General features: G+C 42.6%; 1 protein-coding gene across 1 annotated transcript in view; it reads right to left on the bottom strand.

The window, feature by feature from the left end:
* Window positions 1–549: 549 nt before the first annotated feature.
* LOC308308741 (protein NLRC3-like) overlaps window positions 550–14,144 on the bottom strand; it is a gene marked incomplete at both ends in the record, with an annotated part of 35,920 nt that continues 22,325 nt past the window's right edge. Inside the window, 6 exons of the mRNA XM_080754195.1 lie at window positions 550–563; window positions 8,059–8,579; window positions 10,911–11,077; window positions 11,407–11,449; window positions 12,310–12,462; window positions 12,545–12,585. Of these exons, the coding sequence (XP_080610321.1) occupies window positions 550–563; window positions 8,059–8,579; window positions 10,911–11,077; window positions 11,407–11,449; window positions 12,310–12,462; window positions 12,545–12,585 (939 nt within the window). The remainder of the gene's footprint in view (window positions 564–8,058; window positions 8,580–10,910; window positions 11,078–11,406; window positions 11,450–12,309; window positions 12,463–12,544; window positions 12,586–14,144) is intronic.

Raw genomic sequence — 14,144 nt, 5'->3', positions numbered from 1 at the left:
GGCTACCTGTGTTTGTAGGCGACATGACTGGGGTTGGTGCGGGGCCGGCCGCAATACCAGACAAAATCAGCTACCGCCTGACTTGGAGAAACTCCGCACTCTTCTACTGGAAAAACTGAGTGACACTTTAACTATTACTATTGAAAAAGCAATGGCTGAGCAACTGAAACCGATATCGGCCACTTTGGAGGAGATCAAAGCGACAGCGGCCACCCATGCCGTTAAACTGTCGGAAATGGAGACCACATTGTCTGATCAAAGCGATCGCATCACAGAGCTGGAGCTAACTACCTCTCGTCTACAGTGTGACAACGTTGATCTCAAGCTGAAACAAGCTGAAGAAATGGCCGTTTTAACCTGCGAGTGGTTGGAATCCCTATGGGGTTAGAAAAGGACACAGACCCGGTCAAGTTCATGGCCGACTTCTTCGTAGAAGCCCTTGGGGATTGCTTCACCAGCCCCCCCCCCCCCCCCCCCCCCCCACCCTGGATGCCGCGCACCGCATAGGCCCCCCGCGCAAGGAAGGGTCTAAGCCGCGGGTCTTCATCGTCAGGTTTCATTACCTGCAGGATAAAGAGCGCGCCCTGATACGCAGAAGAGAGCAACACAAGTTCCGTGGGCATAATATTCTATTGTTCCCCGATGTGCCAACCTCCGTCGCCAAAAAGCGCGCTGCGTTTGCCAATGTGAAACACTCCTTTTGGAAAAAAATTTTTTAAAGATGGTCCCACAAGACAACGGCAGCCTGTGGGTGGTCTACGAGGGACAGAGGATTGTCTTCGATTGCCTGAAAGAAGAACAGAAATTCTACAATCTACACTTGACCTGCCCTGCCCTGGAGCACAGCTTTACGCACAGAAAAACGTGCACCTACACATAGGCCTACAGTAGATTCATACGGACTCTTCTTCTCTCTCTTCTTTCTCTCTTTCTCTCTCCCTCTTTTTCTGTCTTTCTCTCTCTCTTTTTTTTTCTCTCTCTCTTTACCCTTCTCCCGCATGCACACACACGCGCTTGACATGGTCGCAAATGGACCCTAAACGTATCTGCATCTGAATATGGGCATTCTGTCTGAAGTCTGAATTACACAAACGGTCCCAGTTCCATCATATCCAGTCAGCATCCCCATTAACCGGACTCTCTAATTCACACAAGTCATAAGGTTTGTCATCCTTCCTTGCTCATTGACTATGCGATCATGTTAAGCGCGTGCACACACACACACACACACACACACACACACACACACACACACACACACACACACACACACACACACACACACACACACACACACACACACACACACACACACACACACGTACGGACGCTGAGTGACTGGCGTGCGTCTGCGCGCACAAACGCGCACTTCAGGACATGCACTCTGGTTACAGTATAGTCTACAGCTGGACTCTTTTAGGTCTGGCTCTGCAGAGCTAAGATTTAATCATTCGTTTTGTTTTCTTTTTATTTTATGTTGGTACTGGATTATATTATTCCCATACGTTGTTTACTTTTACCTCTAATAAGGCATGTTGTGGAATAGGAGTTCAGCTTGCAAGATCCAGAACATGAATTACGAGCAATGATGCTCTGCCTTTGTTGTTATTGTTATAGTTTTTTGTCTTTGTTGTTTTTCCTTTTCTATTTTTCTTTGCCCCATTGAAATCCATTCCCTATTTTGACAGGCTGTTTACAGGTGTTGTGTGTTTAGGAGCAGTATTCGCCAAAATCAGAACCTTTTTTGTTTGTTTGTTTCTGTTTTTCTTCACTCACCTGCCAGGCAGTAGGCCTACAGCTTGGGCGCACCACAGACATATGCGTGAAACATCTTCTCCTTATCGTCTGAGAATGGCCACTGGGGGCGCCGTACTAATGCATTCTCAATGGAAGGTTGTTTGGTGTTTTGTCGTTGCCGTGTCTCTTCAAGAGCGTAAGGCTGCGGTTGAGCTAGAGACACGGCAACGACAAAAAAACAAACAACCTTCCATTGACAATGCATTAGTACGGCGCCCCCAGTGGCCATTCTCAGCCGATAAGGAGAAGATGTTTCACGCAGCTGTGACACATATGCGTGAAACATCTTCTCGTATCGTCTGAGAAGATGACAGGCTGTTTACAGGTGTTGTGTGTTTAGGAGCAGTATTCGCCAAAATCAGAACCTTTTTTGTTTGTTTGTTTCTGTTTTTCTTCACTCACCTGCCAGGCAGTAGGCCTACAGCTTGGGCGCACCACAGACATATGCGTGAAACATCTTCTCCTTATCGTCTGAGAATGGCCACTGGGGGCGCCGTATTAATGCATTGTCAATGGAAGGTTGTTTGGTGTTTTGTTGTTGCCGTGTCTCTTGGCCAAAAGACAGGCCGTGGTTGAGCTAGAGACACGGCAACGGCAAAAAACCAAACAACCTCCCATTGACAATGCATTAGTACGGCGCCCCCAGTGGCCATTCTCAGACGATACGGAGAAGATGTTTCACGCAAATGTCTGTACGGCGCCTAAAAGAGTTGGGAGGTTGATATGTGCCAGTATGTCTCTCAATCTTTCTTTCTATTTCAGCGGTGCTCAAACCTTTTCATGTCAAGGACCTCCAAAATTATCTGTATTTGGCCACAGACCCCCATCTCAAAATATGTTGTTCCAGGGACCCCCCAGAAGCAAAATCTGAGTTACAAACGTTCGCGTATAAAATACATATATCCAAAGATTTTGCACACATTTTCACGACTTTTCAAAAAAATAGCAGATCTACAAGCTCGCAGCGCGGCACCGAGTGCCGCGCTGCAAGCTTGTAGATCTGCTATTTTTCCAATAGCTATTAAGTATAAAATAACGAAGGCCCCTCCACCTTGGGCCCTAGTAACTCAGTCCCACTTCCCCCCCACCCTTGTGACGCCCCTGGCCGTTGCTTCCTGGTTGCATCAGAACAGCAGACCCATAATGAATTCAACAATCCAGAGGCTACTGCTGGGAACAGATTGTAGCAGAGGCAGGCAGCTCTAATAAGTAATAACACTGCGTCTATGGAACTGGGATTATTTCACAATAAGCAGCCTGTTCCACATTGGAAAGGCTAATTGTTTCCAAAAACGAACAATCTCTAAAACTCTGTAGGCTATAAATGTCATTTAATTCTGTATTGTGTCTTCTTTGACATCGTTATGCAATTTACTGTAGGCTAGGCTATAGCCTATACCTCGTCTATCTGGCTGCTGCTTAATTTCCCTCTGAAATGAATAGTATGATCCGCTAGTCTATATGTAAGCCTGTCTTGCTACTCTAGGACAGTGGTTTTCAACCTGTGGGTCGGGACCCCCGTCCCCAAATTATTTTGGGGGGTCCCCAGATGAAAATGTGCAACATTGTTTTCTCACTCAACAGTAAACAAACCAACATAAAGTTTAAGTGTAGAGGGTAGTATATGCACATTTCTAAAGTGACTATATTTATGGACTTTTTAATGACACAACATTGGCCAAACTGTCAAATATTTTAAGCAGAAATTGTGATGTAGATCTGCTATTTTCCTGTTATACAAAATGTAATGCCTCAACTCTTAGTCAGGTTGGGGAGGCCTTTTCAATTTGAACAAGACATACGAATGGTATAGGATTTCCTTGGGAAATTACGTACTGCGTTGTCTACTTTGTGGTGTAGAGGTTTGTGAGCAACGACGACACTTGATAATAAACACACAGAATGCCCCCAACACATCAGGCTGAGGCCAATACATTGTTGGCAGTCGATATGGCCAACAATAAAGGTTATTTGTCGCCATCATGTGGTTAAAATGAAGAATGAACTACCCTTCAATCCACCCAGCCCCAGCCTAGTGAAGGTTGGTGGAAAAAAGGAAAAGTCTGCACTGAAGCATATACCCTGTTATGTAAATGTTCAGATCGTATATAAATTGAATTTCCACAAGGTAGAGTGACAATGAATACAATATATTTATTTAACACCAAAATCAAGAGCTCTGAGACAACACGCATGCTAGTGTCGCTCCCGTTCTCTGGGCAGTGTCTTATTTATACAAGACAGTGTGACAAGAATAGGTGGAGGACATGCAGGTCTATTCTTACAGAAGTCTTCCATATATGCACTGATGACGTCGGAGTAAGAGCGGAGCAACTGTCTGGATAGACAGCTGTTGTTGAGTCTTTTTGTGTCAAGTAACTTTAACTTACCGAGGTAAAGGTGACAGATACACATTGCACATGTGGCGGAGAGAGTCGCAGCCCCAGCCTGAAGCCTCAAAAGTCTAGTATCTGCCCTCGGTCCAAAGGGATATCCCTTTGGAGTAATGGTTAAGATATTGGACTTTCACGTGGGAGACCCGGGTTCGAAGCCAGGTGGGGAGGTTCGGATCACCTCCGTTAAATTGGTGCCGTGACCCGGATCCGGGCTTCCCCGTAGGAGGACGTCAAAGGGGGGTGAGTGTGGCGGAGAGAGTAATGGTTAAGATATTGGGCTTTCACGCGGGAGACCCGGGTTCGAAGCCGGGTGGGGAGGTTCGGATCGCCTCCGTTACACACATACATGAAAGGTGATACACCATGCATTTAAAAAGTATTTATGTCATATTGTTTAAGTCCCAAAAACGTTTTTCAAAAGGTTTGAGGCTAAATTACCACTCCTGAATAGAGAGCCTCTCTCATTTTTGAATGGCTCTCAGAGCATTTTCAGCTGCAGTACCACCTTTGGCCTGAACTAAAATAGGAAAAGTGAAATGTCATGGTGTATCACCTTTAACAGTTTATAAAAATCTATTACAACCCATTGATGTACTCCGTTACCCCTGGTGTTCAGGGATGCAGTACAGTATACCGGGGGTGTTTAGCTCCCTGGTGTGTTTTATATTATAAATGGTGCATTTGTATAGCGCCTTCATCCAAGGCACTTTACATAGATTGTGCAACTGCTCCCACCTCAATGTTTGGCAGGGGTGTCGCACCAAATTCTGGGCCCTGGGTACGAGGATTCACTGCAGGCCCCCCATGAATGTTCTTCATAGGGGAGGGGGTTTAACCCATTTAGACTGGGAACGAATTATTGTGTGCTTTAACTCTTGAAAAAGTGTAGATATACAAGCTCACAGCGCAGCTTGTAGATCTTCTATTTTTGAAGAAATGTGAAAATGTGTCTTTGAATATTTCAAATCCTAAGGTTTTTTTGAAAAACCTATGTTTCTGTCAGTGGTGCTCAAACCTTTTCATGTATTTGGCCACGGACCCCCATCTGAAAATATTTGAGTTACAAAAGTTCGCTTAAAAAATACATATATATTCAAAGATTTGCACACATTATCACGACTTTTCAAAAAATTGCAGATTTGCAAGCACTTCTATGCTATTTCTCAAGAGCTAAAGTATAAAATAATTAAGGCCCCTCCTCCACCTTGGGCCCTAGTAACTCAGTCCCACTCCCCCCCCCCCCCCCCTTGTGACGCCCCTGCTGTTTGGTGTTGCTGCTGCTGTCCTGTCTACTGACAGCTGTGAGAAAAGCAAACTTTGAATTACGTTAAGATTAAGATGTTTGCTTTTCAAATGTTTGCGCACATTTTGAGATGAATGTATGTACTGTATCAACTCAGTCGCCACATGAAAACGTTGGCTCGTCACTAAATTGCGCTAGATGAAAACGTTCGTATATTAACGCAGGGGTTCCCAAACTTTTTCTTCTCAGGGCACCCCATGAATATTTGTTTTAATCCGAGGCACCCCTATATTATAATTTTATATTTTTAATTTAATATTAATTTTAAACCTTATATTTATAGCATATCGTCGTTGTCGGGTGGAAACCTTGTATGTCCAAAACCGTTAGTTTTGTATTTATCATCTATAAAATGTACTAAACTAGTGAAAACAGCAGATCTACAAGCACACAACGCCTCGCGATGTGTGCTTGTAGATCTGCTGTTTTCACTAGTTTTGTGCGACAGAGGTTTCTGCCTGACAGTAATGATATTTTAGTGATTATGTTGCGAGGAAAACGTTGAGATAACAGCCATTTTGGTTAGAACTGACTGAAAATAACTTTGTACTTTGAAAATTGATACTAAAAAAAATTGGTACTTTGAAAATAAGTACTAAATTGATACTAAATATTTTTTTAAGTGTCCAGATAAATTCCAAATATTATCAAATTATCTCACGGCACCCCTGGACTGCCATCGCGGCACCCCAGGGTGCCCCGTCACCCACTTTGAAAACCCCTGAATTAACGTATTATCGGCCAAAAAACGTTTCTATACAAATGTTGTATATATCGTATCCAGATAACGTCCTCCTGCCAACCCATTGTTCCTGCCGGGACTGCAGGGGATTCCATTATTTCCATATGACGCAAATGACCAAATATGGACAGATGGGGATATCCCACACTCCCACGGCAGCCATAGCATTGTTGCAATATGACATAAATATATTTTATTTTAATTATTTACAGGTGGTAACCGCGGAGACAATGTGAGAACTGTTACAATAAACAGAAATTAAAACAAACAGATTAACATAAATATTATATGTAAATATAATATATAATCATAACAATCACAACCTTTAAAGCAATGGCTGTAAATAAGGACAGTAAAGAGTTTTAAATGTGATGTAAAGTGTGAAACACTCATCTAAAGTGTTGTTCCATTCCTTTTCTACCATTTGGAGTCCTTGCAGCCTGAACCCTCAAGCACTTACCAGCTGACGTCAGCAGGAGGCAGCAGTGGCTCAGTGGCTCAGGGGTAGAGTTGCAGTCTTAGAACACAGAGGGTTCCAAAGGGTTCCCAGTTCGATCCCGGACTCCCCAAGAGTTAGTGTGGAAGAGTCCTTGAGCAAGACTCTGAACCCCTAGTTGCTCCCGGTGAGCAGGTTGGTGCCTTGCATGGTTTCCTCCGCCATTGTATGAATGTGTGTGTGAATGGGTGAATGTAATGCACAATCTCTGTGCAAGGGCCTTGGATAAAGGCGCTATATGCACCATTTACCATTCACGTCACTTAAGTCAGTGAGGGTGCAGGGATGACATTGGAATTGGGCCGTTGAACACAACTACATTTGGACGTGCGTGCGTGCGTGCATGCGTGCGTGCGTGCGTGCGCACAGAATAACCCTCACAAAAAAATCCATTATTATTATGTCTTTAATTAACACAATTGTGTCAGCGTTTAATGTAACTTTGGCACAATTTAAATGGTTTCATTTTCTTGAAGATATTAGTAAATATACATGAAAGGTTTGAAATAAATGTTTTACATTTTAAAATTAAAAAATGTATAGTTAAAAAAAACAAGGATTTTCAGAACACTTCATTGGAGTTTCCATTATCAACAAAACTTTACAATATTTATGTTTAAATGTTCTAGACCAGATGTTCTCACACTTGTTGGTCGCGACCCCCAAAATAATATTTGAACTGGAGACCCCCCAAAATAACCATATATAATCAGGTTTGAACTGGAGACCCCCCAAAATAATCATATATAATAATTTTTGAACTGGGGACCCCCACCCTGACAAACTGTAAATTGTAGGAGTTGAGGCATTACATTTGGTTAGACTCAGTTCCACGTTGCGACGAGGCGTTGTGAGCTTGTAGATCGTCTATTTTCATAATATTTGCCCCTTTATGTTGACAATTTGTCCAATGTTTGACCAGTTTATAGTTTCATTACTTTTAGAAGTGCTTTCATTGTCACTCATCTAGGGACCCTCTGGTGGTCCCCAGATGGGGGTCCACCTGGGGGTCCAGACCCACAGGTTGAGAACAAACCTTTTCATGTCAATCTGAGAGGTTTGTGCCAGAGACTACATTTGTACAAGATTCCTTGTTTGAAAATATAGCAGATCTACAAGCTCACAACAGTGCGGTGAGACAATTTATACAGTAAATGGTTAAAGTGGTTACACAGATTTTTACGCTATATACTTGAATGTTGCTGGAACCCCCTCAAGGACCCACTTTGAGTATTCATGATATATAAATCTGTAATTATTACATTATGATACAACACCCTGTCTGTCTGTCCTCACACCCTGTCTGTCTGTCTGTCTGTCTGACTGTCCTCACACAGAGACACAGAGGAGTCAGGACCAAACCCAAAGGCAGCATAGAGAGGTTCAGTAAATGTGGTCTGGACGGTGTAAAGGTGTATCAGTGTGTCTGACACTTCATAGAAGGACAGAATCCCACCAGGACAGTCCAGATACACTGCTACTCTGTTGGAGTCAGAGGGACGAACAGGAAGGAAAGTGGCCTTACTATTGTGATAGACAGTGTATCTGTTACCATGGTTACCATCTTTACTGTCCAGAGTCCAGGACATTTTATTGAGTCCAAACTCACAGTCATCACCCTTTCCTTTCCTACTGATTCCTCTGTAGGTCACTCCTATATCAACATCTCCACTCCTCTCTACCTCCCAGTAACAGCGTCCAGTCAGACCCTCTGTACACAGAACCTGGACCTGTCTATCAAACCTGTCTGGATGATCAGGATATGAATGAAGCTGTTCCACCCGAGTTGCCTTCCGGTTGTTCTCTGACAGAGAGAGGTTTGTGTCTGCTGTGTTTGTGTCCAGTGTGAGACGATGTGAATCTGATGAGAAAACAACACAGTAAACATTAAAAACATCCCTCACTGAGTGACACACACACACACACACACACGCACGCACGCACACACACACACACACACGCGCGCGCGCACGCACGCACGCACGCACGCACGCACGCACACACGCACACACACGAACGCACACACGCACGCACGCAAATGCGCACACACACACATGCACACACACGCGCACACGCACACGTGGTAATAATCAGGAACAGGTGTGGTGTTTGTTTTTTGTTTTGTTTTTTTTTGGGGGGGGGGTTGTTTACAGAATCAATATGGTTTGGTTTCCAGAGCGATGGGGGGGGGGGGGGGGGGGGGTAGCACATTTAAACATGAATGTTGGGACAGATTTATAGATCATGAATACAGTGGTTCTCAGAGTGGGGTCTGGGGACCCCCAGGGGTCCTTGAGGGGATTCCAGGGGGTCCCCACATTCATGTACAGCACCAAAATCAGTGTAACCACTTTAAACATTTACTGTATATATTTGACAATAAACGAGCTCACAACGCGGTGCATCGCAATGTGTTGTGAGCTTGTAGATCATCTATTTTCAAAATAATATCTTGGAAAGGCGGAGTCTCTGCCACAAACTCTTTTCAGATGGGAGTCCATGACACACACACACACACACACACACACACACACACACACACACACACACACACACACACACACACACACACACACACACACACACACACACACACACACACACACACACACACACACACTTTCCAAACATCAATTAATCATATTTTCATAATTCTTTCAAAAATAGCAGGTCTACAAGCTCGCAGCATGGCACCAAGTGATGCACTGTGATCTTGTAGATCTGCAGACCTAATGTGTTAATACAGCATGGCACTCATTTGAACCACTTTATCCATATTTTACACATTGGCTATTTAACACATTTAGAGCTATAAAACATCTGTGTCATTTTAGATTAGATCTTTATATTTAGCAACAAGGAATGTCAGAAAACTCTTTTCTCCAGATTCTAACTTTTTGTGATTTTTCCTAAGTTAGCGCCCCCTACTGTACTTGATCATACTACAGCATTAAACAAAAGAACCTAAAGTAGCAGATCTACAAGCTCCAAACATGGCCTGAAGTGACGTATTTGGAGCACAGATGTTTTCTATCTCTAAATGTGTTAAATAGCCAACGTGTAAAACATGGATAAAGTGGTTCAAATGAGTGTAATGCTGTATTAAAAATGTTGCTGGGGACCCCCTGGAACCCCCTAATGACCCCTGAGGGTCCCTGGACCAGACTTTGAGAACCAATGCTATAAAGAACCATCAACCACTTTAACCCTTCATCGACCGGTGTCTCCCAGGGCTCTATACTTGGTCTGCTCAGTTTCCAAAATAGCCGATCTACAAGCTCAAAACGTGTCGTAGCACGATGTGTTGTAAGCTTGTAGATCTGCTATTTACGATGAATGTTCACGTATTAAGACATGTCCAACATTGGGACGCAGGGTTTAAATGGTTAATGGTTCAAAAAAGGTTCTTTGAGGAACCATTTGTGCTTGTGAGCTTGTAGATCTGATATTTTTCAGAGCCCTGAGGAACTCCAGTCAGTGATGTGGGTTTAAGTGTTTAACATATAAAATAAATATCATTAAAATAACGTTTTATAAATTAAAATCAGTTCCTGATTGCAGGTCTAATTAACCACTTGAACCCTAGTGAACCTATTCTGTATTCATAATTCTAAAACAGCAGATCTTCAAGCTCACAACATGTTGCAATGCAACAAACACGACAGACAGACAGACAGACAGACAGACAGACAGACAGACAGACAGACAGACAGACAGACAGACATTGTGAGGTTGTAGATCGGCTATTTTCACTGTATTTAGACAGTTCTGTTTTAATGCATTTATTTTGGGTGAAATGTTCTTCATTTCAATACAACAATACATTGATATAAATTTAAAAAGTACTGTAGTTGTAATTTGTACTTTTTTATACTACTCGAGTAAATACTTTGTCCATCACTGGTTGTCAGGACAGAAACATTTCCAAACATGGAATAAATTCCTTCTCAAGACATTTCCTCACTAATGTGTTTGTAAAGATGTCTAGTAACACATTTCAAAAGGTTGAAACTCCCCTAAGGCAGCGGGAACAGCCACGCCCACTTTTCCTGCTCGTCACAAAGCCTTAATTGTTTTGTGTGAGAATCTATATGTGTGGGAGCGTGTCAAATTAAAAAGTATCTTTATTAGTTTGTTGAATACTAGGAGACACTGCTCCTCAGGAGTCCAGATCACCTGGAGGTCCTCTGGTTCCTCCAGAGGTCCTCCTGGATGGAGTGGAGGAGTGGAGCAGGACTAGGGTGCACCTCACCTGGGTAGAGGGGAGCATGAGGTCCTGGGCTGTTCCCCCTCTCCCCTCTATGGATGTGGTCAGCAACACCACACTTCTCAACACTTTTTATCTGCTGAATAAGAGCTAAGCCTGTTGCCACTTCACACACTGATTGAACTGTGTTTTAAATGGTCTCTCTAGGGGTCCCGAACCCCAGTTTGGGAACCACTGCCCTGGAGGGGGGTTGAATTTTAATGTTTTGGATTGTGTTACTAAACACCTTTAAAACACATTGGTGAAGGTTTTTATAATATCCTCTGAATAAAAGGAGGGAGGGGCCAACAGAGTATAGACAGACGACAGACAGGGCCAACAGTAGGCCTATAAAACAGTGTATAGGACGGACGGACGGACGGACGGACGGACAGACAGACAGACAGACAGACACTCACATCTTGTAAGGAGTTGAGGTTTAATCCAGTGTTCTCCTGAATGATTCACACTGTAGGAAATAGAACAACAATGAATCAATGACTGACTTTCTAACATACTGTCTCCACTACCTGACATAGTTCTGTTCCTTTTGATAACACACACACACACACACACACACACACACACACACACACACACACACACACACACACACACACACACACACACACACACACACACACACACACACACACACACACACACACACACACACACACACACACAGCTAGAAATTCTTGAACACAAATAACAGTAAAGAAGTGTTTCAGGATACAGATCAAGTCTCCTCCATTTTGGGCACACTATCACTGTATATTAAATCTATGTTAGAATATAGGACACTATCACTGTATATTAAATCTATGTTAGAATATAGGACACTATCACTGTATATTAAATCTATGTTAGAATATAGGACACTATCACTGTATATTAAATCTATGTTAGAATATAGGACACTATCACTGTATATTAAATCTATGAATAGAACCATGGATCATATAGGATCAAATGATCGTCTGGCACTAATTGTCCCAGAGTAAAGACTGAACTGGTAAAAACAGTGTTTTGTTTTAGTGTCCAAACCTCTTGGAATGACCTACTGTACAGCTCACACTAAAGATCTGTTCTCCTAGAACACGGTGGGCAGTTTTTATTTACAAAGTTCCATACTGACTTTGATAAAGTGAGTCAAGGGACAAAACTTGAAACGCACTCTAAACATATCTTTTAATTGAATTGTAATTTTGAAATCTTTAAAAAAAAGAATAAAAAAGCGTGAAGCCCCCTCCCTCCTGGCCAGCCAGTTCAACATTGTAAGGGAAACACTGCATTAAACCAACATGGACACAGTCCAAGTCTACTCACTTCAGAGTCTCCAGTGCAGCAGAGAGCTTCTTCAGACCAGAGCCTCCTAAGTGGCTGAAGTTCAAGTCCAGCTGTTTCAGATGGGAGGGGTTGAAGGTCAGAGCTGAAGCCAGAGAAGAACAGCCTTCCTCTGTGAGCCCACATCCTGACAACCTGCAGAGAAATCCATATTTAACAAGTGATGTTGATGTTCAAGTAGAGATCCACACAGAGAGAAAACACACTATTTATTTACCTCAGGATCTGCAGTCTACACTCTTCACTCTTCAGTAGAGCAGAGAGTTGGTCCAGTTGTGATTCCTGCAGGCAGTTGAAACTGATGTCCAATTCTCTCAAATGGGAAAGATTAGATCTGAGAGCTGAGACCAGGATGTCAAATCCTGTCTGTGTGATGTGACAGCCAGCAAGTCTGTAATTAAAGATTACATATCTGGATTGATTATCAGAGTTTTGGATGAGGGACCAAAGAGATGAAAAAACAGGCAGGCATGAATAATGTGAAATAAATCATGGTAATTTTCCAACAGGAAGCTAACTGTATGACGTCTGACATCATAGATGTCTTATGTTATAGACCAGGGGTTTTCAAAGTGGGTGACGGGGCACCCTGAGGTGCCTCAGAATTATTTGATGATATTTGGCAATATCACAACATTAATATCACTTCACTATGTGAACACCTGATTTGCACTGTAGACGAGTTATTTTTCCATCTACAGCCAACTCTTCACCAAAAATAGCAGATCTACAAGCTCACAACGTGTCACGTTGTGACGCGTTGTGAGCTTGTAGATCGGCTATTTTTTGGTGAACCTTCCCCCCAGAATAGGGCTGCTGGGGTTCAAGTGGTTAAAGGTCAAGTATAAAGTTATTTCCAGTCAGTTCTGATGGAAACAGATATTTCTCTGTGACGTAGCCTACCGTATCTCAGGTGGAAAGATGTGCATATTTGCATCACTTGTGTAAGATTCTAAAAATTAACAGTGTAGCTCAGGGGTGCCGTGGATGAAAAGGTTATTTACAGGGGTGACCTGCATCAAAACAGTTTGAAAACTCCTGTTATAGACCACATGAGACTCACAAAATATGTCCACATATGGGCATTCCAAGTTATTGGCTTAATATTGATTATATCAGTGATCTCCATAGTCCATATACAGTATGAGCATATTCTTGTTTCTAGTCAGTGTGGGTTACCATGATATCAACCTTATTGACTAAATGAAACAGACAACAGACTGCTGGTGCTGGTGTGCTGGGGTACCAGCAAACCTTCCAGTCTGTGTTTACACCAGTTTGACACTCAATGATTGTGTAACTGGATGTGATAATTCCCTAGCAGCCATGATGGATCACATATTGTATTTACTGTACCATATCATTGTGATGTGATGCCAGAGTGAGAACTAACCAACACAAACTCTGACCGTATCATGATTCTAGTCAGTGTGGGATACCATGATGTCAACTTAATGCACACTCCTCTTATTATAATAAAACAATAAATAATAAAACAGAAGTAATCTAAATAATGCTGGTTAATTTATCTAACCTCAGTATCTCCAGTTCACAATGTGGACTCTTTAATCCAGCAGAGATGAGTTCCATGAATGAATCCTTCACGTTGTTATAACTGAGATCCAATTCTCTTAGATGTGAAGGATTGGAGCTGAGAGCTGAAGAAACAATTTCATAATCTGGCTTTTCGAGTCGACAGCCAACAAGTCTGTAAATGTAGAATATGTCAAAACAGAGATCAACACGGATTAGATCAAGTTAATGTATTATGAGAAAGAAAACATGCCCCCAAAAAATCATGAAAAAAATCAATCAAC

The sequence above is a fragment of the Nannobrachium achirus genome (assembly GCF_963921795.1).
Source record: "Nannobrachium achirus genome assembly, chromosome: 23".
NCBI classification, from domain to species: domain Eukaryota; kingdom Metazoa; phylum Chordata; class Actinopteri; order Myctophiformes; family Myctophidae; genus Nannobrachium; species Nannobrachium achirus.
The sequence above is the reverse complement of the archived record's forward strand: the minus strand, read 5'-3'. Positions and strand labels throughout refer to the sequence as shown.